The 19,148-nt window shown below is 60.9% G+C and overlaps 1 protein-coding gene across 2 annotated transcripts in view; it reads left to right on the plus strand.

The window, feature by feature from the left end:
• TBC1D9B (TBC1 domain family member 9B) overlaps positions 1-19,148 on the plus strand; it is a 34,290-nt gene extending 15,142 nt beyond the window's left edge. Inside the window, exons 7-22 of one of the 2 annotated variants that reach the window (XM_037136360.2) lie at positions 3,130-3,339; positions 4,689-4,835; positions 5,127-5,277; positions 5,704-5,918; positions 7,175-7,292; positions 8,077-8,362; positions 9,748-9,877; positions 9,970-10,068; positions 10,721-10,789; positions 11,602-11,842; positions 12,115-12,180; positions 13,271-13,342; positions 13,604-13,654; positions 15,651-15,713; positions 16,194-16,300; positions 17,236-19,148. In XM_037136360.2, the coding sequence (XP_036992255.2) occupies positions 3,130-3,339; positions 4,689-4,835; positions 5,127-5,277; positions 5,704-5,918; positions 7,175-7,292; positions 8,077-8,362; positions 9,748-9,877; positions 9,970-10,068; positions 10,721-10,789; positions 11,602-11,842; positions 12,115-12,180; positions 13,271-13,342; positions 13,604-13,654; positions 15,651-15,713; positions 16,194-16,300; positions 17,236-17,922 (2,712 nt within the window). In that variant the 3' untranslated portion in view covers positions 17,923-19,148. The remainder of the gene's footprint in view (positions 1-3,129; positions 3,340-4,688; positions 4,836-5,126; positions 5,278-5,703; positions 5,919-7,174; positions 7,293-8,076; positions 8,363-9,747; positions 9,878-9,969; positions 10,069-10,720; positions 10,790-11,601; positions 11,843-12,114; positions 12,181-13,270; positions 13,343-13,603; positions 13,655-15,650; positions 15,714-16,193; positions 16,301-17,235) is intronic. The other variant, XM_037136361.2, reaches the window with a different exon arrangement.

Consider the following 19,148-nt stretch of genomic DNA (forward strand, 5'->3'; position numbering starts at 1 on the left):
CTCTCACATCGGTGTCTTTCTCCCCCCCCTTCTCTCTCTAAAATCAATAAACATATCCTCAGGTGAGGATTTAAAAAGAAATAAAAATTAAATTGAAACACCCTAGAGCAGTGAGACCTTCCTGGCGTTTGGACAAAGCCCCCCCCCCCGCTGCAGGTGGAGCCGTGAACAGGTGTGGGCCGCCGCGCCGCCCGGGCAGGCGAGGACATGAGCGGCCGGGCGGCCCTTCGTCCCACGCTCTGTTTGGCACTGGGCCTGCTGACAGGGCCCCAAGGCTGGGGGTGGGGGGACAGGGCGGGGGGAGGGGCTGGGGTTTTCCATGGACCCAGCTCCACACCTCCTGACATTTCCCATGGCAGAGAGTGCTGGCCAAACCGGGGAGCGGGACTGTCCTGTTGCGTCCCTGGGTTCCTGGGTTCCTGGGATGGGTTTTGGGGCCCGACCACGGGGTGGAGGCCCTGGCCAGCACTACCCCAACCGGGGAGGGGGGCGGGGGGCTTCCCAGGGCCCCTCCCTGAGAGCTGGCTGCAAGGCACAGAGTTTGCCCACCCCGTGGGCTCTCCTTATCCCTCCCTGGGCAACGCTGCCCCTCTCTCCACCTGCTCTGGTGAAAAGCAGGAACCACTAGCCACTCTGATGCCGCGGTACAGCCGCAGCGGGTCAAGGGGTCCCACAGGTGAGGGTAGGCGTTGGCGCTGGGTAACAGACAGATGACAACACGCCTCAAAGGACAGTGAAGCTCTGTTCCGTTTATTGCAAGTACAAGCAGGTTTTTATATTTTCATTTCAGGTAGTGATTAATATTTGCAGTATAACATGATCATTTAAGCAGAAAAAATTAATACAAAGGTAATCAGTAAAAGTACGAAAGTTCCCATAGATTTAGTTATAAAGAACAAAGATTATTTTAACTAGGAGAGCCATTAAACAGACAATTAGAAGTATCCTATTGTATGTTAAAGTTTCTCAGAATTTGTCATAGGGCAAAAGGATACGCTAGAATTGAGTAGAGAAAATAGGAAATTTATTATAAGGCCCTTGTGATGTCTAACTTAGCTATCTACCTTTTTTTTTGCCCAAAATGTTTTTCTGTGTACCATAAATTCTGACTCCCTAGTGACTGTTTAGTTTGTAATAACTAACTAGCTTTTGTTATTTCTTTGCCTGTGTAGTTGATATATATTCTTATTCAAGGTAAAGGAGGGGCTATTACTCTAACAACTATTAGACATACAGGGACTTTATTCTCTGGTCAAGAAACTATTTTGTACAACTTCATTGGAATTATGCGAATCAATGAACCTGAAATATAAAAGTCTAACAATCCCACCACCTTTTGATTACTTAAACAAATATGTAACTTGTTTTTCTTATTTCTGGTATACTATGGCGGTCCTGATCGCCTTAAGTTGCTCAAACCAGGGTAATTTATACAACTTGACATGTTTTCCCTTATGGTTAATAATTATATTACTCTGGCTGTTGTACTCCCCTGTATAAGGGAGAGGGGAATCTGTGGAGATTTTTCCATCCTTTCAGGCACTTTCGTGGGGAATAGTAATGTTTTCCCCTAAACTGTTCCCTCCTCTTTGGTGATTTTCACAGGAATAAGTAAGTACAGTACAATGTCCATACTCAGTGGCAAGAGTAAAATAATTAAAATAAAACAGCCAATTGTTAACCCATTTTGGATGCCACGTTCTCTTCTGGGGAGACAGATTCTTTGAACTTGAATCCTCCATGCCCGGACTTTGTCAGACAGCAGGGTTGGAAGAGGACGTGGCACTCTGACCTGGCCTCCTTTCTTTTTTTTTTTTTAAATAGATTTTATTTATTTATTTTTAGAGAAAGGGAAAGGGAAGAAGGAAGAGAGGGAGAGAAACATCAGTGTGTGGTTGCCTCTCCCACACCCCCTTCTGGGGACCCGGCCTGCAACCCAGGCATGTGCCCTGACTGGGAATTGAACCGGCAACCCTTTGGTTTGCAAACTGGTGCTCAATCCTCTGAGCCACACCAGCCAGGGCTGACCTGGCCTCCTTTCTGCATCCTGACCACAGCATGTCTCTTCCTCTCTACAGCTGCCACCTGGGACACCAGCACTTGCTGGAGCCCCTCAGAAATGTCCTGTGCACACCCTGCCCCTTTGGGACCCTCCCTCCCACAGCTGCCTGTGCACTTAAGTAAAATGTCAGTCAGCATGTCGGCACCTCCAGTGTCTTCTCCTGCTGGGCCTGTGAGCTGCCCACCGCCCCCATCTCAGCTCACATGCATGTAGATCGGTGTGCTTGAACATACATGACACATCACCACACACATGTGTGCGCATTGATATGCACAGAATACTGGTGTGTGGCACACACCACCTATGTGTGCACACGCACACACATGGATGTGTGCGTGCACGAGCATACACATGTACATATGCTTTACATACACACATATGCAGGCACACCCCTGATCATCCGGCCCCAGCGTCTCCGGCCTGTCCTTGTCCCTCCGGCCAGCTTGGCACGTCCCCAGGGTGGCAGCCAGGTCTCCACCCCTCCTCACCCGGCTGCACCAGTCGCAGCCCAGCCTCTGCCTCCCCAGAGGAGCCTCAGCCCAAAGCTGCCTGGTGGCCTCCCGGTCGGCCTGTCAGCCCCACTGCCCCTGCTGACCGTGTTCAGCCTGCATGGCCATGTCTGCCCCACCCCAGTGGTGGGCTCTGCAGAGGTGCCCCTGAAAACCTGGCCTGCACCCTCCAGGCCTGTGCAGTTCCTCCACATTTCTTGCGGTCGGGACTGGGACCCAGCCACACCTTCCAGCACAAATTCCGGGAATCGGTGCTGAGGACGGCTGTGCGAGGGCTGCTCCCTGGGCTCCCGAGCAAAGGAAGAGCTGGCAGCTGGGCCCACCGTCCTCGCGACATACCTGCTGGGCTGACAGGTGGGAAGGCAAGGCTGAGGCATGCACAGAGCTTCCTCCCAGCAGCAAGCAGCGGGGGCCAGCAGGAGCGTGGCGGCCCGAGTGCCCCCGCCCACTCACTGCGCCCTCCCGGGAGGGCCACCACAGGCCGCTGTGCGCTCACGGCCGCAGAGCCTCCCAACATTTGTCCCAAGATACAGACACCTGGTGTCCTTGCCTTCTCAGGTGACCATTGTCGAAAAAGCCGACAGCTCCAGCGTCCTGCCCAGCCCTCTGTCCATCAGCACCAAGAGCAAAATGACCTTCCTGTTTGCCAACCTGAAAGACCGCGACTTCTTGGTTCAGAGGGTCTCTGACTTCCTGCACAAAACGTCTCAGCAGCCGGGTGGCCCCAGCTCAGGGCGGAGATCCAGCGTCGGGGACCCAGCTCTAGAGGTGCGGGGGTGCCAGGCGAGCTGGGGGTGGGGGGTCAGGGCCAGGACAGGAGCCCAGGCAGCCGTGTGGTGCCTGCCACACAGAGCGGTGCCCACGGTGGCCAGCCGCCCTGGAAGGCAGGTGCCAGCAGGGTCCGGTGTCAGGCGTCAGCCACAGAGCCTGAGGGACTCGATGCTGTGCCTTTGGAGGAGGTGGGTGTGCACTCTGACGGGAGACTGGCCCCCGGGGAGTGGCGGGGAAGGTGGGGTGGTCACGCAGGAACTTGCTTTCTCTGTTGGTAGTGTCAGGGCTGGAGGCAGAGGTTCCAGAAAGCCAGGGAAGAACCCTGAAGGTCAGGGCCTCCTTGTAGATCTTCGTCCCTGGCGCCCCCTTTCCTTCTGCCAGCCCCATACTGTGTCCCCTCCCCCTCCCCACTTGTTCCTAGAATGCACAGGGCTCCTTTCTCTTGCCCTCGGCCTTCCGTGCAGTGGAAAAGCCGATTCCCGGGCTCCAGCTCTCCTGGCACCTCCCCTAATATAGCTCGGACCCTGTGGGAGAGTAGCCCGCAGCAGAGGTGGCCCACAGGTGGGGGCCCCTCTTGACACCCACTTCTGGGTCTGCATCCTCATCTTCGCCCTCAAAGCCCCAGCAACCTCATTGGAAGCAGCAGAGCACTGACTAAAGCCCCTTCTGGAGCTGGCATGAGTGTCCAAAGCAGAGGCGTGCCGGCCAGCACACCCTGGAACCCTCGGGGTCCCAGGAGCACGGTGTGCAGGCAGCCTGAGGGAGAGAGGATCTCTTGCCTTCCTTGGAGGGCAGGCGCAGAGGGCAGCGCAGGAGGGACTACATCGGGTGGGACCCTGCTGCTCTGACAAAGCGGGGCAGACTTGGGCCCGGGCTGCGGATGGGCCCTGTGCGCTCTCCCCGCGAGGCTCCCTGCTCCTGCTCCATGGCCTCCCCAGCACTGTCACCTGACAGTCCCAGCCAGAGCCAGTCACTGGCCAGGGGCCTGGGACAGTCAGGGCAGCCGCCACCAGCAGCCATCCCAGCAGCTGAGCTGGGCCCGCACCTCAGAGGCTGGAACAGGGACAGCGTCCCCGGAACTCTGCTCCGCAGTCAGGCACTGGGGAGGCACAGGAGCTGGCTTCTCGGAGTTTCTCCTCTCCTGGCCCTGACCTCGCTGAGAGGGCCTCCCAGTGGAGGCCGGCCAGCCTGGGGAGGCTGGTGAAGGAGGACAGTGCCGGCGTCTGGCGGACCAGGCTGACGTGTGGCCTCCTGCTCGCCCAGGTCAGGTGCTGCCTCCCAGGTGGTGACTGTCTGCACGAGGGCGGCCCGAGGGCCCAGCTTCTCCTCTGTGTTCCTCTTTCCAGCCTTTGCCGTCAGAGCAGCCAGCCAGCCCCGCCTCGCCCTGCGGGGGCCAGCAGGGCCCCCTCGCACAGGAGGCGCCCACCGCTTCCCAGGGCCTGCTCAAACTCTTCCGGAGAGGTGCCCCGGTGGAGGACCTGGGAGCCAAAGGGGTAAGCCCAGAGCGCGGACTCCAAGGCCCAGGCCAGGGCAGCCAGGGCCAGCCTGCAGTGCTGTGCCCACCGTGCACGGTGCCTGCAGGCTGGTCTCTGCAGGGGGGCCTGGGAGCCTGCTGTCTGAGGGCGGGGCTGTGCCCAGCCCAGCCTGAGCTGGTGGCAGTTTCACCATGAGCCCTTGGAAGCCTGAGGTGGCCAGTCTGCATGCTCAGTGGGGAAGGAGAGCCCGAGAGCCCCTGGCCCCAGCACCTGGGCCACACCCCAGGCTCCCTGCTGCTTTCCCCACAGGCCAAGGAGAAGATGAAGGAGGAGTCGTGGAACATCCACTTCTTCGAGTTTGGGCGTGGCATGTGCATGTACCGCACGGCCAGGATGCGGGAGCTGGTGCTGAAGGGCATCCCCGAGAGCCTCCGCGGGGAGCTCTGGCTCCTCTTCTCTGGTGAGCTGCCCCACTGACTCCGGCCGGCCTCCCTCTCAGGGCGGAAATGGGGCTCCTCAGTAGGGGGGAGCCCATTGGGCCCACATGGGAGGGGTGTCCTGGGGAGCAGGCACTAGGGTGGGGTGCTGTTGCTGCGATGGTACATTCCCACCTGAAGTGGGACGCAGGCAGCCCTCCCCCCGAGACCCCCTTCCCTCAGGACGGGCTCCGATAGAACTCACACCCTTCCCTACTCGGAGGGTCTCAGGAGGATGGTGTCGGCCTCTGGGACTTGGAGCAGTCACCAGGGAGCCTTCACCTCACACCACACGGCTGACCCCAGAGTTCCCCTTCCGCTCTGCAGCGCTGCTCTGGCAGTGCGCCCCCAGTCCAGGGGCAGGCGGGTGTGGTAGGAGGGGAGACCAGCTGCCCACCCTCTCTCCACAGGGGCCTGGAACGAGATGGTGACTCACCCCGGCTACTACGCTGACCTGGTGGAGCAGTCCACGGGGAAGTCCAGCCTGGCCACCGAGGAGATCGAGCGCGACCTGCACCGCTCGATGCCTGAGCACCCCGCCTTCCAGAACGAGCTCGGCATCGCTGCGCTCCGGCGGGTGCTGACTGCCTACGCCTTCCGGAACCCCACCATCGGCTACTGCCAGGTGAGGGGGGCGGGCGCCAGCGGTGGTGGCAGCAGGCCCCTCTCATCCTTGGGCCTGCGCCCCAGGAAGTGCCTGGCCACAGGGGAAGGTGTGATTGAAGATGATGTCCACTGCGGATCGCATCCCCGTGCTGCGTGCGTCTGGTCTGGCTCCCGCAGTCTTGGTGCTGGTGTGCAGGGCCGTGGGACATGCAGTGGGAGGCCTGCGGTCTCTGCCGCACTCAGCGTGTCCTCGGGCAGCCGTGTTGGCGCCGCCTCCAGGGCTCTTTCCTCTTGTGAAGCGGACACACCCCACCATTAAATAGCTGCCCCCGACCCCAGGGGCCTCGGCGCCGTGGGGCTGTGCCGCTGTGGTGGCTTTGCTTCCCCAAGTGTGGTGTCCTCCAGGTCCCCCTGTGCCGTGGCGGGGTCCGCGTGTCCTGCCTTTTTAAGGCTGAATAAAAGCCCCATCGTCCAGATGGACCACACTGGTCAGTCCATCTCCTGGTGCACAGGCACGTGGCCCCCCACCTCTGGCTGTCCAAACCCGGGGCGCAGTGCCAGTCGTGCAGTAACCCTGAGTTCAGCTTTCTGGGGAATCGGCGCTCTACGCAGAAGCGGCACCTTCCTCCACTCCCGGTGGTGCCCAGTCTCTTCGCGTCCTCGCCAGCACTCATTACCTCTGTGTGTTGGTGACAGCCATCCTGACGATGTGAGGTGTCCCGTCACGCGGCTTCCACTCGCATTTCATTGTGCACCTCCGGAGTATTTTCCCGGCCGGGGCAGATGGCTCTGTTTCCCACGGACGGCCCCTGGGTTTTAGAGAAGCAAGCCAGCTCCCCAAAAGCCACTTCCGATAGGGCTGCTGTTCTGCCTGACATCTTCCCAGTGCACAGGGAGCTGCTGTGCCAGCTTTAACTGAGTGTTACACTCCTTTGTCCTCTGTCCCCCACACCCCCGCCATAGCCTCCCTGTAGCCATGTAGCCTCGCACACCACTCACACGCGTTTGCACTGTGACACAGCTCCGATACCGGACATCACTCTGAAGAAGCGCCACACGCTCATGTCTACCTTCGGTTTTCCACGTGCCCATGGGTGCATGTGAGGGACCGGCTGCCTGGCTTTGTCACACTGGCTTCCTGCAAATTGCTTTTGGACCAATTGCCCGGAGCCCAGTGTGGGATGGTTTGCTATAGAGCAAAGCCCTCTGGGGGAGCGGACAGTTCCCCTCAGTGTCCAGCTCCAGAGCCTCCCCTCACCATGTCTGTGCCCACAGGCCATGAACATTGTCACCTCGGTGCTCCTGCTCTACGGCAGCGAGGAAGAGGCCTTCTGGCTGCTGGTGGCCCTCTGCGAGCGGATGCTGCCCGACTACTACAACACCAGGGTGGTGGGTGAGTGCCCCAGCCGGGGGGCCCCCAGAGTGCGGCTGCACCTCCCGGGGTCGGACCCCCTGCCCAGCATGCCGCACCCGAGAGCCGTGCACCTCCCAGCTGCGCTGCAGGCTGCAGGCCCCAGCTGGCTCGCCAGGTTTCCCGTGGACTCCCTAGCACAGGCTGGCGGGAAGACACCAGGTTACACTTCGGAGGGTTTTAAAACCCTGTACAGGCACAGCTTGGTGCCTGTACTTCTATCTGTCTAACTCTTCTTAAACTTTTTACCTTGGAAGATACACAGCCTCGTCCCCACCTGTCTCCCGCCCCGCCCCGCGTGCACCCACAGGCAGCCTCTGTGCACAGCACACTTGCTCCCCTAGTCATGGAACCTGTTACTACGCCTGTTCTCTCGAGATGTCCCTCCTTTCTGGTTTGTCTTCTGGGTCTCCACTCTTGGGGTTCCTTAGAGTCGCATCTGTTCACCAGCTTCATGGCAGGTGCAGAAGCTACACTGAGGCCCCTGTGACTTATGACACTTCCAGGGAGAAATTCGTGTTTCCCCCCCCAAAAAAAATCCAGTCTAATGGGAGGAGTCGTTCTTTTTATAAAATGGTTTGGAAGCTGTAGAAAGTAAGAGTAGAGGGTTTCTTTCTTCTTTTCTCCGCCTACCCCGCCCCTCTTCAGCCCCTGCTGCAACGGAGCTGGCCAAGGACCCTCAGCTTCCTGCCTGTCAGGCGCCGGGCCCCACACAGGGCCTCAGAGAGGTGGGCAGGGCTCACCACGCGCTCGGTGCTCTCTCTAGGGGCCCTGGTAGACCAAGGCATCTTCGAAGAGCTCACAAGGGACTTCCTGCCCCAGCTGTCCGAGAAGATGCAGGAGCTAGGGGTCATTGCCAGCATCTCGCTGTCCTGGCTCCTCACCCTCTTCCTCAGCGTCATGCCCTTCGAGAGCGCCGTGGTCATTGTCGACTGCTTCTTCTATGAGGGCATCAAGGTGGTCCTGCAGGTGGCCCTGGCTGTCCTGGATGCCAACATGGAGCAGCTGCTGGGCTGCAGCGACGAGGGCGAGGCCATGACCGTCCTGGGCAGGTGACCAAGTGGCCCCACCCCCTGACCACTAGCTCTGGGCCAGGGCTAGAGTCAGGGACACTCCCAGAGGCAGGAGGGAGTCTCCCTTCTCCTGGAGACAAAAGGCACAGGGGTTAGCGGTCCCACTTGGAAAAGATCAAATAGGAGGCAGCCTGGAAGCGCTGGGTGGAGGGCCTGCTGGGCGGCAGGCAGTGGGAGGAGCAGGGCCTCTGGCTCCTGCTTCCTGGAGCCCAGCAGCATCCCTCCCACCTGCCACCCAGGCCAGGCCCCCACACTGGGGCTGCCGTGACCTCCAAACAGTGGTCCTGGTGGCCTCCTCTCCAGTCCCCACATCTCGTCCTCGTAGACACTCCAGGGGATCCAGCCCCTGCCCTCCAGCCCACGACACTTTTGCCTGGGGTCCTATGCCTGCTTCATTATGGTTCTCCCTGCTCCCCTGTCACCCACCAGCATCCCACTGGGCCCTTTCTGATTGGACTCTGGCCTGTTTCTTCCCTGGGACACAAGGACTCCCTGTACCACTCGTGGTTCTCTGTGCAGAGGAGCCAAGTCCCCCGGCCTGCCCCTCACACCCCTCCGTCGAGGTCCCTCCTGGCCCACTGCAGTCTGGGCCCTGAGCTCAGTACGGTCCTGCTGCCCATGTGCGTGGGTTTGCCTGGCCTGGGGTGCCAGCCGCCCGGGAGAGCCCGGGACACTGTCACTCACCTGCTGAGCCAGCCCAGGTGCCGTGGAGGCCTGCAGGGGTCCCATTCTCCGTCCAGAGTGATGTCAGGAGGCTCAGCCCGTGGCTGGAGTCTGAGACTGGTTCTCGTGCCCACCTCTCATGCCAGACACAGCAGGCCCCGCCTCAGGAACAGGAAGTGTGGGGGCAGGAGGCCGACCACCCTCTCCCACTGCAGTGTCAGGCCCAGCCGGGGAGCCGGGAGGACTTACGGTCCTGGGGACCAGAGCCAAGCCCTGTCCTGAGGCTGCGTCCCTGGGGAAGCAAGTCCCTGAAGACACCCCCACAGCTAGGTTCCTCTTGCACCTTTCTCCTGGCCCGTGACTCTTCCTGACCAGGGTGTCCCCACGTTCCCGGGTTCCCAGCAGAGGGAGGAAGCACATCCCTGCAGGGACAGAGCCGCCCCCTGCTGTGGTGGGATCTGAGCTTATAGAGGGTCCTGCCCAGGGCCCCCAGGGGACAGTCTGGCCCCTGGCATTATGCAGACGAGGCCTTCCCCCCAATGCCTCTCAGGGCAACCCATTCCCCAGACTTGTGTCCCCACCCACCAGTGGGTGCCCAGCACTTGGCACGCTGCCTTGTTGATGTGGAGGCTGTGCAAGTTGGAACCCCCTGCCATTACTTAGCAGAGAGTAAGATGCCCCTGTCTCCCTGATCCCCACAGGTACCTGGATAACGTGGTCAATAAGCAGAGTGTCTCTCCACCTATCCCGCACCTCCACGCCCTGCTCACTAGCGGAGATGACCCTCCCGAAGAGGTGGACATCTTCGACCTCCTCAAAGTGTCCTATGAGGTCAGCACTTCCGGGGACGCTTGGGCGGCCTCGCAGGGTGGCGTTCTGCAGAGCGGCCTCCCTGACCTCACGGAGTCACCTCTGGCCCACAGAAGTTCGGCAGCCTAAGGGCTGACGACATCGAGCAGATGCGGTTCAAACAGAGGCTGAAGGTGATCCAGTCCCTGGAGGACACGGCCAAGAGGAGCGTGGTGCGTGCCGGGCTCCGGCAGGGCGGCAGGTGGGGGTTGCCGGTGGGGTGGGGGCCCAGGGCTGCTCCCACTGCGCCATCTCCAGTCTCCCCTCAGGGCAGGCAGGTGCCGAGCTCCCCGGTGCCGCCTCGTTGGGGGCTGGCAGGGGGTGTGGGTGCCAGTCCCAGCTCCCCGCTCATGGGCTCGTCACTGGGAAACACATCCGACACCCTGGAGTCTGTAGGCCAAGCGCCATCTCGCTCTGCGTGGAGCCTTCCCACCTGGCAGCGCCCCTCACCTCTGGGGGAACTTACCGAAGTGTTCTAGAACACCTTCCCGGGAGCCATGCCAGGGTCTCCCCAGGGACCAGACTGCAGCTACTAGACTCCCGCCCCGCACCTGGGTCCCCCGACTGGGCGTTCCGGACAGAGAGCGGGAGGCAGCGTGTGTGAACTCAGTGGTGGCAGATGGGCATCGGGGGGAAGTGAGTGGACCTCACGCTCGTTCCCGAACGGACGGCCCTCTGATGCTTGGCCAGCAGGCAGCACCAAGAGGGTGGTTTGTGTCTTCTTTCTCATCCACATGGGGATTCTCTCCAAGAGCAGTGTGCTTTTTCCCATAGCAAGAACTTGAGAGTCAATCCGTCACCATGTCCATTTCTCTCTTCTGGTAGGTCCGGGCCATCCCTGGGGACATTGGCTTCTCAGTTGAAGAGCTGGAGGATCTCTACATGGTGTTTAAGGTGACAGCCCAGAGCTCGGCAGCACCCATGCCCGCCCTAGTCCCTCAGCGCGCCCCCAGCACAGCTTCTCCTGCCAGAGATCGAAAACAGCCTCGGGTGCACAAACCTCACGTGGCAGGACTTAATCCTTGGCGTTTAGGCAGGACATTCTCTTAAGTGTCAGCAGGTCCACTCAAGTCAGCTGACACAGAACGTGACTAAAGCTAAGAATTCACAGCTTCAGGTGTGGCTGAAACCAGGCGCTCAAGCACACCATCAGGCTTCCCCACCTCTGACGTCCTCTGTGCTGCTCTCCCTGTGGAGTGGCTGGACCATCAGCAGCAGCTGCAGTCGTCCTGGCCTCTCAGTAACCCCTTGGAAAGAGAACTTTTCTTTCTAGGTGGTTTTAGCTGAAGGCCCAGGGCCCCGTGACGGTGCCATGACAGAGCAGCCATGTGCCCTCTCTTCCCCATAGCTTGAGGGCAGAACAGAAGGGACTGTCCTGAGTTTGGGGTGCTACTCACAGAGGATGGGGAGGGTGCTGAAGGCTAGGCACAGACAGCAAAGGCCACGCTGGTCACTTCCATGTGCCCCCCCAGCTGCCTCTGCTCCAGCCTCTGGGGCAGCTGCTGTGCTGTGGCCTTAGGGTCGGAACAGTGGAGCCAGCCACCACCTGGCCCAGCTCCCACACCTGTGAATGAGGGCTGGCGGCTCCGGGCGGAGAGGTCCCACAAGGCCATGTCCTGCCAATTGCTCACCACTCAGCCTCTGCAGCCCTGTAGGGAGGAGGAGGGCCCGCTGACCACCCGCTTACTGGGCTGCGCCCCCTGCAGGCCAAGCACCTGGCCAGTCAGTACTGGGGGAGCAGCCGGCCAGCCGCTGCGCGCCGAGACCCCAGCCTGCCCTACCTGGAGCAGTACCGCATCGACGGCAGCCAGTTCCAAGAGCTCTTCGCCAGCCTGACGCCCTGGGCCTGCGGGGCCCACACCCCCGTGCTGGCGGGGCGCATGTTCCGGCTCCTGGACCGGAACAAGGACTCGCTGATCAACTTCAAGGAATTCGTGACAGGGATAAGTGAGTGGCCCCAAGGCCAGTTTCCACTGGGGACGTGTGGGGGCCCAGTGGAGCCCTTCCTCCCTCAGAGCAGTGCTGCCCACCGCTGCATCTGTGGGCCCAGGAGAAGGGGCAGAGCAGGGGGCTGGGCACACACTGGGCCCTTTGCAGAGGGAGTCGGCTGTGAAGACAGGCCCAGGGGAACCTGCTGGAAGGAGGGGTGTGCAAATGAGGGCCCACGTGGGATTGGGAGCCCTCTCCTCAGTGAGCCCGTCTCTGCCCATCCCCCACAGGCGGGATGTACCACGGAGACCTGACGGACAAGCTCAAGGTACTCTACAAGTTGCACCTGCCACCAGGTGAGAGCCGCCCTTCCCACTCCCTGTGAGGGGCACTCACCTGTCCAGAGCTGGCCCCACAGCGTCCAAGGCACAGGCCTCTGGGGGTGCCAAGCAGTGGGGGCGCCCCTTCCCCATGAGCTAGTGTGCTGAGGCACAGCACAGTCAGGGTCAGAGAGCAGGGCTGTGAGCTGGGAGGGGCCGCCCATGGGCTGGGGCCTCGGGAACATGGACAGCGTGGCTGAAACCCATGAGGAGGATCAGAGTGGAGACTCAAGCTTGAAACGAAGCCTTTTGCATTCATTAGCTTGCCCTTAAGTTTCTCAAGGGCTCCAGTTTCTCTGTGGAGGGGCTCCCCGGGTACTGTCAAGGCCCATGGGGTGGCCTGGGGGGTCCTGCCTTGTGGCTGTGAGCAGGGCCACCACCCTGCTGGAGGTGCTGACAGGTGGCACGGTGGGGCGGCTGGTCTGGAGGCAGGCAGATCATGAGGTGGCTGGGCCAGGCTCCCTAAGTTCAGCAGGGGCGGCCCAGAGGACTGCTCTGCAAGGCAGGGTCCCTGCAGGTTCTGTGCCTGGGCAGACGGAACTCTGGCCTGGGCGCTCCGCTGTGGGGCGCGGCTGCTCCCGGCTGCCCCTGGGGTCGGCAGCTGCCTCGGAGCTCAGCCCAGGTGGCAGTTTGAGAGGTTGTCCGCACATCCAAAGCTGGAAAGTCCTGCCCCCCACAAAACTGGGTCTCCCCTGTGGCTGGTTTTCCCTGCAGTGCGACAAGCACTAGTGGCCTCCACGCCTCAGGGGAGTAGTTACTGGCCACCAGTGGATCCCCGGAGGCAGAGGCCAGGCTCCCGCACTGGGCCAGGAGCCAGCTCTGTCCAGGGCTGCAGTGCACCTGGGCCCTGACCTGCCATCTTCCACGCACACCCTCTCCGCACAAGTCACGAAAGTAGCAGCAGCCAGGGTCCGGCCTCACTATGACCACATGCCACATGGCCAGGCTGGGAGTGGCAGGGCACACCAGTGGGGGAGCCAAGCTCTGTCCAGGACTCAGGAGGGGGGCCTTGGGGAGAGTGACCTTGCTTCCTCCTGCCCTCACCCTCCTCTGTCTTGGAGCACAGCCCTGAGCCCGGAGGAGCCCGAGTCAGCCCTGGAAGCAACCCACTATTTCACTGAAGACAGCTCCGCAGAAGGTGAGTGCTGCTGGGACAGGCCCTGCAGCCTGGCTGGCCGGCTGGCTGTCCGATGCAAGGCCCACACAGGCAGCCTGCAGCCCTGGTGGCCGGGCGGGGGCTGCTTCCCAGGGGTTGCAGTGGCGGCGGCGGCAGGCAAGGGTGCTGCTCTCTCTCTGCGGGCAGGTCCCTGGGGGGCTCTCACTCGTATTTCTTGTCTCTGCCGTCTGGACTCCGGCCTCTCCTTCCCTCTGCCCTCCGCTCCTCTGCTGTCCCTTCCAGCATCTCCTCTGGCCTCTGATCTGGATCTGTGCTTGCCCTGGGAGGCTCAAGGTCAGTCCTGGGGCAGGGGCTCCCGAGGGCCCCGGGCTTCCTCCAGGCCTTGGGCTCCATCTTCCTGACAGTCCCCTGCGGGGTCAGGAGGCCGGCGAGCCCTCAGTCCAGGACACCTCGCTTGTGGCTGAGTTCTCGGGAGGACCCAGAGCCATGCACTCCTGTGGTCTGGGGAGGGGAGCAGTGGCCTCTCTGCTCATGGGGGGCAGTCGGCGAGGGCTCGCCGAACGGTGGGCCCTGTATGGGCGCCAGGGCACCGGCTCCACAGCGAGTGTGCAAAGCCTTCAGTTGTCGGGGTCGTAGGGGAAGGCACATGTGCTGTCACTGCAGGAGGGCGACAGGAGGGCAGTGGGCGCCCTCTCTGAGAAACCTTTTCCACGTCCCCACGTCCTTTCCGTTAGGGAAAACGTGTCTGTGGAGTGTGCCAGTTAGAAGTTGTCCCTGCACGTCAGACCAGAGTGGGGGCTTCTGGGCCTGGGACTTGGGGGTTGCGCTGGTGGGTAGAACACACTCGCTGAACCGACCAGGACTCACCCTGTAGCTTCCTGAGGGTGGAGGTGGTGCACAGTGCACATCAAGGTTGATGCCCCCAAACAGTGGTGCCGAGACACCCAGGGCAGGCAGTCCTGCAGGCAGGGTCATGGCTTCCTCGTCCTCAGCTGTGAGGCCTGAGAGCCGTGACTTCAAGTACACAAACTAAGCAAGCAGAGGACCCCTGTCGTGCACAGAACCCTGTGCATGCACCCTGATTTGTCCTCCACGCCCCGTAGCCCCAGGGAGCGGGTCTCCATTTCACAGCGAGGAGCGGAGCCCAGAGAGGCACGCCTGTCCCACCACCACGGAGGGCCAGAGCTGGGGTGCTCCCGCCAGCCAGAGGTCCCCACTAGTCACACTGCCTCCGGGAACAGGTCTGGGAGAGCGGGAGGCAGGAGGGTGTGCCCAGGGGTCTCGGCTGCTGGGACCTAGTGGGGCAGGCAGAGCCTCCACACCCACGGTGACAGGAGCACCGGCAGCACAGGCCAGCAAGGCAGGACCGCCCCCGAGGCCGAGAGCTGTCTCCAGGGGTCCCAGACAAAGGGGCCCATGTCCTGCACATGACACGAAATTACATGACCTCAGTGTGTATGTGGAAAGAGAAAAGGCCAAGAAGCACTCACACAGGACAAGAAGCTGCTCCCAAAAGAGGACCGGGAGTTACAATCCATTTGCAAAGCAATACACATTCCTCCTGGCCAGGCTGTTTCACCAGCCTCCCGCTGTGGGGGTTGGGGCCTCGGCCAGCACGACCCCAAAGAGAGTCGGGCAGCCTGCCTCTCCCTGAGCCCAAGGTCACCGTAGCAGGCACAGTGCGTGCCAACTCCAGCAAATGTGTCACTTTTATTTTGTTTATTTATTTGTTTCTCTTTGTAATCCTCACTTCAGGATGTGTTTATTGATTTTAAAGAAAGAGAAAGGGGGGAGAGAGAAACATCAGTCGATTGCTTCCCGTACACGCTCCAACCAGGGGTCAAACCAGCACCCTACGTAGGTGCCCTCCTGGGGGTCACACCCATAGCCTTTTGGGGTGGGGGACTACACTTCAACTCACCGGGCCACCAGCCAGGGCGGACATGTCCCTGTTACAAACACAGAACGCAGAGCCACACTGCATTAAAAGCTCCCTCCTCAGCCAGTGCGCTGGTAGGAGGCTGAGTGGCTAATGAGAGCCCGCAGTTTGAGCGTTTTCTGAAGATAGGACAGAAACTAGGTTTGGGGCTTTTTCTCCAACGCGTGCTCCGTCATCCACTGAAACACTGCAGGGTGAGACCTGTGACCCTTCTGAAGACAGGAGGGGGCCACGGGCCACTCTAGGGCTCCCGTGACCAGAGGAGAAAGGAGTGCACAGCTGCCGGCTGGCCTGCCGTGGGGGCTGAGTTTGCGCCTGTGGAGAGCTCAGGCCTCGGTGGTTCGGAGTCACAGCAGGCCCGTTCTCTGTGTTCTTTTCTCCGTTGTCCAGAAGCACCTCGGCAGGAAGAGCGAGAGGGAGGTGGAAATGAGGACATCCAAGAAAAAAGAGGAGGTATGAATAGGCCCGTCTCCACTGGCCGGCCGTTGCGCCCTACCAGGGAGCTGGCAGACCCGCCTCCCTCCCAGGCTCTCCCTGCGGAAAGGCCAGAGGCCCTGCCCGCATCCGCAGCCCTGTAGCAGTGAACGCCCTGGGCTGTCGCCGCCTCTCCCCAACCCCCAGGGCCTGCCCTCTGCCCAGGCCCCTCTCCTTTTGTCCCCTCTCCACCTCCATGTAGCTCCATCCCATGTTGGAGGAGATGGGCTGGCTTGTCTTCATCTGTTCGGGGGTCAAACCTACTTTAGCACAACCCAGCAGTGCCCACTGGTGTTCTGGGGTGTTCTTTCTCTGCCTCCCCAAATGCTGGGCCGTCTTACGAAAGGACCCAGGTAGCTCCATGCCAGACCACACCGTGGCCCACGCATTCCCTGCTACCAGCCCCCAGCCCTCTCTCGTTTGATAGATGGAGATTAATTTTTTCCTCCCAACTCACAGAGGACAAGGGGACCAGCCCTTCCAGCTGTCGGCACTACCTTCAAATGTGGGCCAAGGAGAAGGAGGTGCAGAAGGAGACCATCAAGGACCTTCCCAAGATGAACCAGGTAGGCCCCACCAGGCCTGCAGCATGTGCTGTGAGCATGCTGGCCAAGTGGGGTGCCCCCCAGCACCCCCAGAGTAGGGGGTTCTTCTGCCTGCCTCTGGAGCCTGCCAGTCAGATGGCAGTCAGGGACAATTCCAGAAAAAAAAGTAGGCCAGGGGCTCCAGGGCCCCACATTCACTCACTGTCCTGAGCCAGAAACACCCTGGGGGAGGCTGGCCACACCTCCACTCCCCCACCCCACCCCCAGGCGGAGACCGACACACTCCCTTCTATGGGGAGGCCTGCCAGTGCTCCTGCTCCTGCCTAGCCCACAGGGGGGCGCTCTGCCCACGAGGGCGCATTGCTCATGTGCAGGTGTCCAGGCCGGAGCTTGCGTCTCTGTGGAGGGCACAAGGCCAGGGCCACAGACGTGTGACCAAAGGCAGTTCTTGAGTTCGACCTGAGCATGGGCCTGCTCTGTCTTCAGGGGATTCCCCCCCCCCCGCCCCGCCTGCTGAGGAGGGGGCACCCAGGAGGCCTGCACCTGTGGTTTCAGGGCTTGAAAGGGGACCTCCCCACGTCCCTCAACAAAGCAGGCTGCCCCTGCCTTGTCAACACCCTCTTCGTCAAGCGCAGAGTTGAAGTCGCTTCTGATTAAAGATGTAAAAAGGCTCCCAGTGGCCCCAAAGCACAGAAAACCCTGGGCTTGGAGAGTCGTGGTAGGAAGAGGTCCCTTTCGGCCAGCAGAACAGTCATGGAGACGGGGAGAGGCCAGGCCGCTCTCTGTGCTGGGAGAAGGCAGCGGGGGAGTAGAGGCCTTCGAAAGCCTTGCTTCCCTCTTTGGCCCCCATGGGCACGACTAACAGGACACCCCCCCCCAGCGCATAGAGGGCCAGCACTGACCATCTGACCCCTCTTACCACCTCCCTGCCCTTTCTCTGCCTTTCCCCTTAAAAGGAGCAGTTCATTGAGCTATGCAAGACGCTGTACAACATGTTCAGTGAAGACTCCATGGAGCAGGTCTTGTACCACGCCATCGCCACAGTGGCCAGCCTGCTGCTGCGCATCGGGGAGGTGGGGAAGAGGTTCTCCGCACAGCCAGGCAGGAAGCCCCGGGACGGTGCCCCCGGGGATGACCAGCCCGCAGCCCCCATCACCACTCAGGACCCTGCTCAGGAGCTGCAGCCACCAGCTGAGAGTGACACCCAGGCCAAAGGCGGTGGAGACGTCCTGCCTGGGAAAGCCCCGCCAGAGAGCCAGGCGGCGGGTGACGAGGGCGGTGGCGAGGGCCAGGGCTCTCCCTCCCAGCACCTGTCTGACGACGAAACCAAAGACGACATGTCCATGTCCTCCTACTCGGTGGTCAGCTCGGGCTCCCTGCAGTGCGAGGACCTGGCTGAGGACACCGTGCTGGTGGGCGGGGAGCCCCGCAGCCCCTCGGCCTCCGCCCGCAGCGGGGGCTTGGTGGACGCCGACTGGAGCATCTCCTTCGAGCAGATCCTGGCCTCCATCCTGACAGAATCTGCGCTGGTGGACTACTTCGAGAAGAGGGCGGACATTGGACTCAAGGTCAAGGACCAGAAGAAAGTGGAGAGACAGCTTAGCACCTCCAGTGACCACGAGCATTCCGGGGTTTCGGGCTGAAGACCCCACCGAGTGGTGGCTGACCTCTCTCTATCCCCTCCCTCCCAGTCTGTTTTCTCTTGAAGGACGAAGGATACAGCCTCCCCTTCTCCCCAGAAGCAGCAACTTGTAGAGGGAAAGAAGGCTGAACAGCCACAGGGGCCCAGGCCGAGGCTCCCCGCCCCCTTCCTGCCCTGGCCCTGCTGGGCCCTACGGATGCCAGGGCCCTCCTGTCCACCCTGCCCGCCCAAAACCAAGCACCTCTGCCACAGCAGACCACAGGCATCCACAGGCACTGTCCTGCAGCTGGTGCTGGGGGCGCGGGGGTCACCTGCCTGCCGGTTACTGTGGAAGCTCTCCAGGAACCCCGGAGCCAGAGCTCTGGCTGAGGGACACCAAGTGCCAAGCGGGCACATTCTGAATGCTCTTCCCAGCCCAGCACCCTCACCATTAACCTTATGAGCACACCCCTCAGGTCCTGGTGTAGCTCCCTGCGTTCATTTCAGTCAGCTCAAAGGTCACTGTGCTCGATGCCTTAACAAGTCCCTGAAAGAATGCGAAAGCAGACTGTGTCCCGAGCCCGAGCATGGCCCTTGACCACTGCCTGGGGCTCAGGCCACCTTCCCGAGTTTCAAGATGCAGTGCCCTCGAAGCAGGGGTTTAGGCCCCCAGGGAAGATGAGGACACAGGTTGCTAGTGTAGGCGGGGCAGGGCTAGTGCTGGCCTGTGACCAAGCCCCACGCTCCCCAGGTGTGAGCAGGCTGGGTCTGGGTGCAGGAGGCGTGTCCTGTTGGGTCAGGAAGCGAAACTCGGGGTCACCAGCAGCGCCTCAGGGACCCCCTCGCTTTGCTTCAGGAGCTGACCGTCAGTGCCCAGTGTCCGACATGCACACAGGGCCGCTCTTGCTTCTGCTGAAAGATACATCTCTGTGGTGTTGCTTTTTAAAGACTTAATAGCTTTATTGAGGCATAACTTACCATAAAATTTGCCTATTTTACTACAATTCAGTGATTTTTCACAAAATTGTGCAGCCATCACTACAGTGCAGTTTTGGAACAGTTCCGTGCCCCCGAAAGCCCCTCCTGGCCACGTGCCGCCCGCCTGTTCCTGCCTTTAGCTCCAGGAAACCACAAGTCTACTTGCTGTCTCTTTAGATTTCATGGCTTGTTCTAAAAATAACAATCGCTATGATTTTACCTTATTCACAACTTCTGGGTCACAGTCTCAATAAATGCAGAAAAACAACA

Source organism: Artibeus jamaicensis, unplaced genomic scaffold (assembly GCF_021234435.1).
Source record: "Artibeus jamaicensis isolate MK-2021 breed Jamaican fruit bat unplaced genomic scaffold, CSHL_Jam_final scaffold_286, whole genome shotgun sequence".
Classification (NCBI taxonomy): Eukaryota; Metazoa; Chordata; class Mammalia; order Chiroptera; family Phyllostomidae; genus Artibeus; species Artibeus jamaicensis.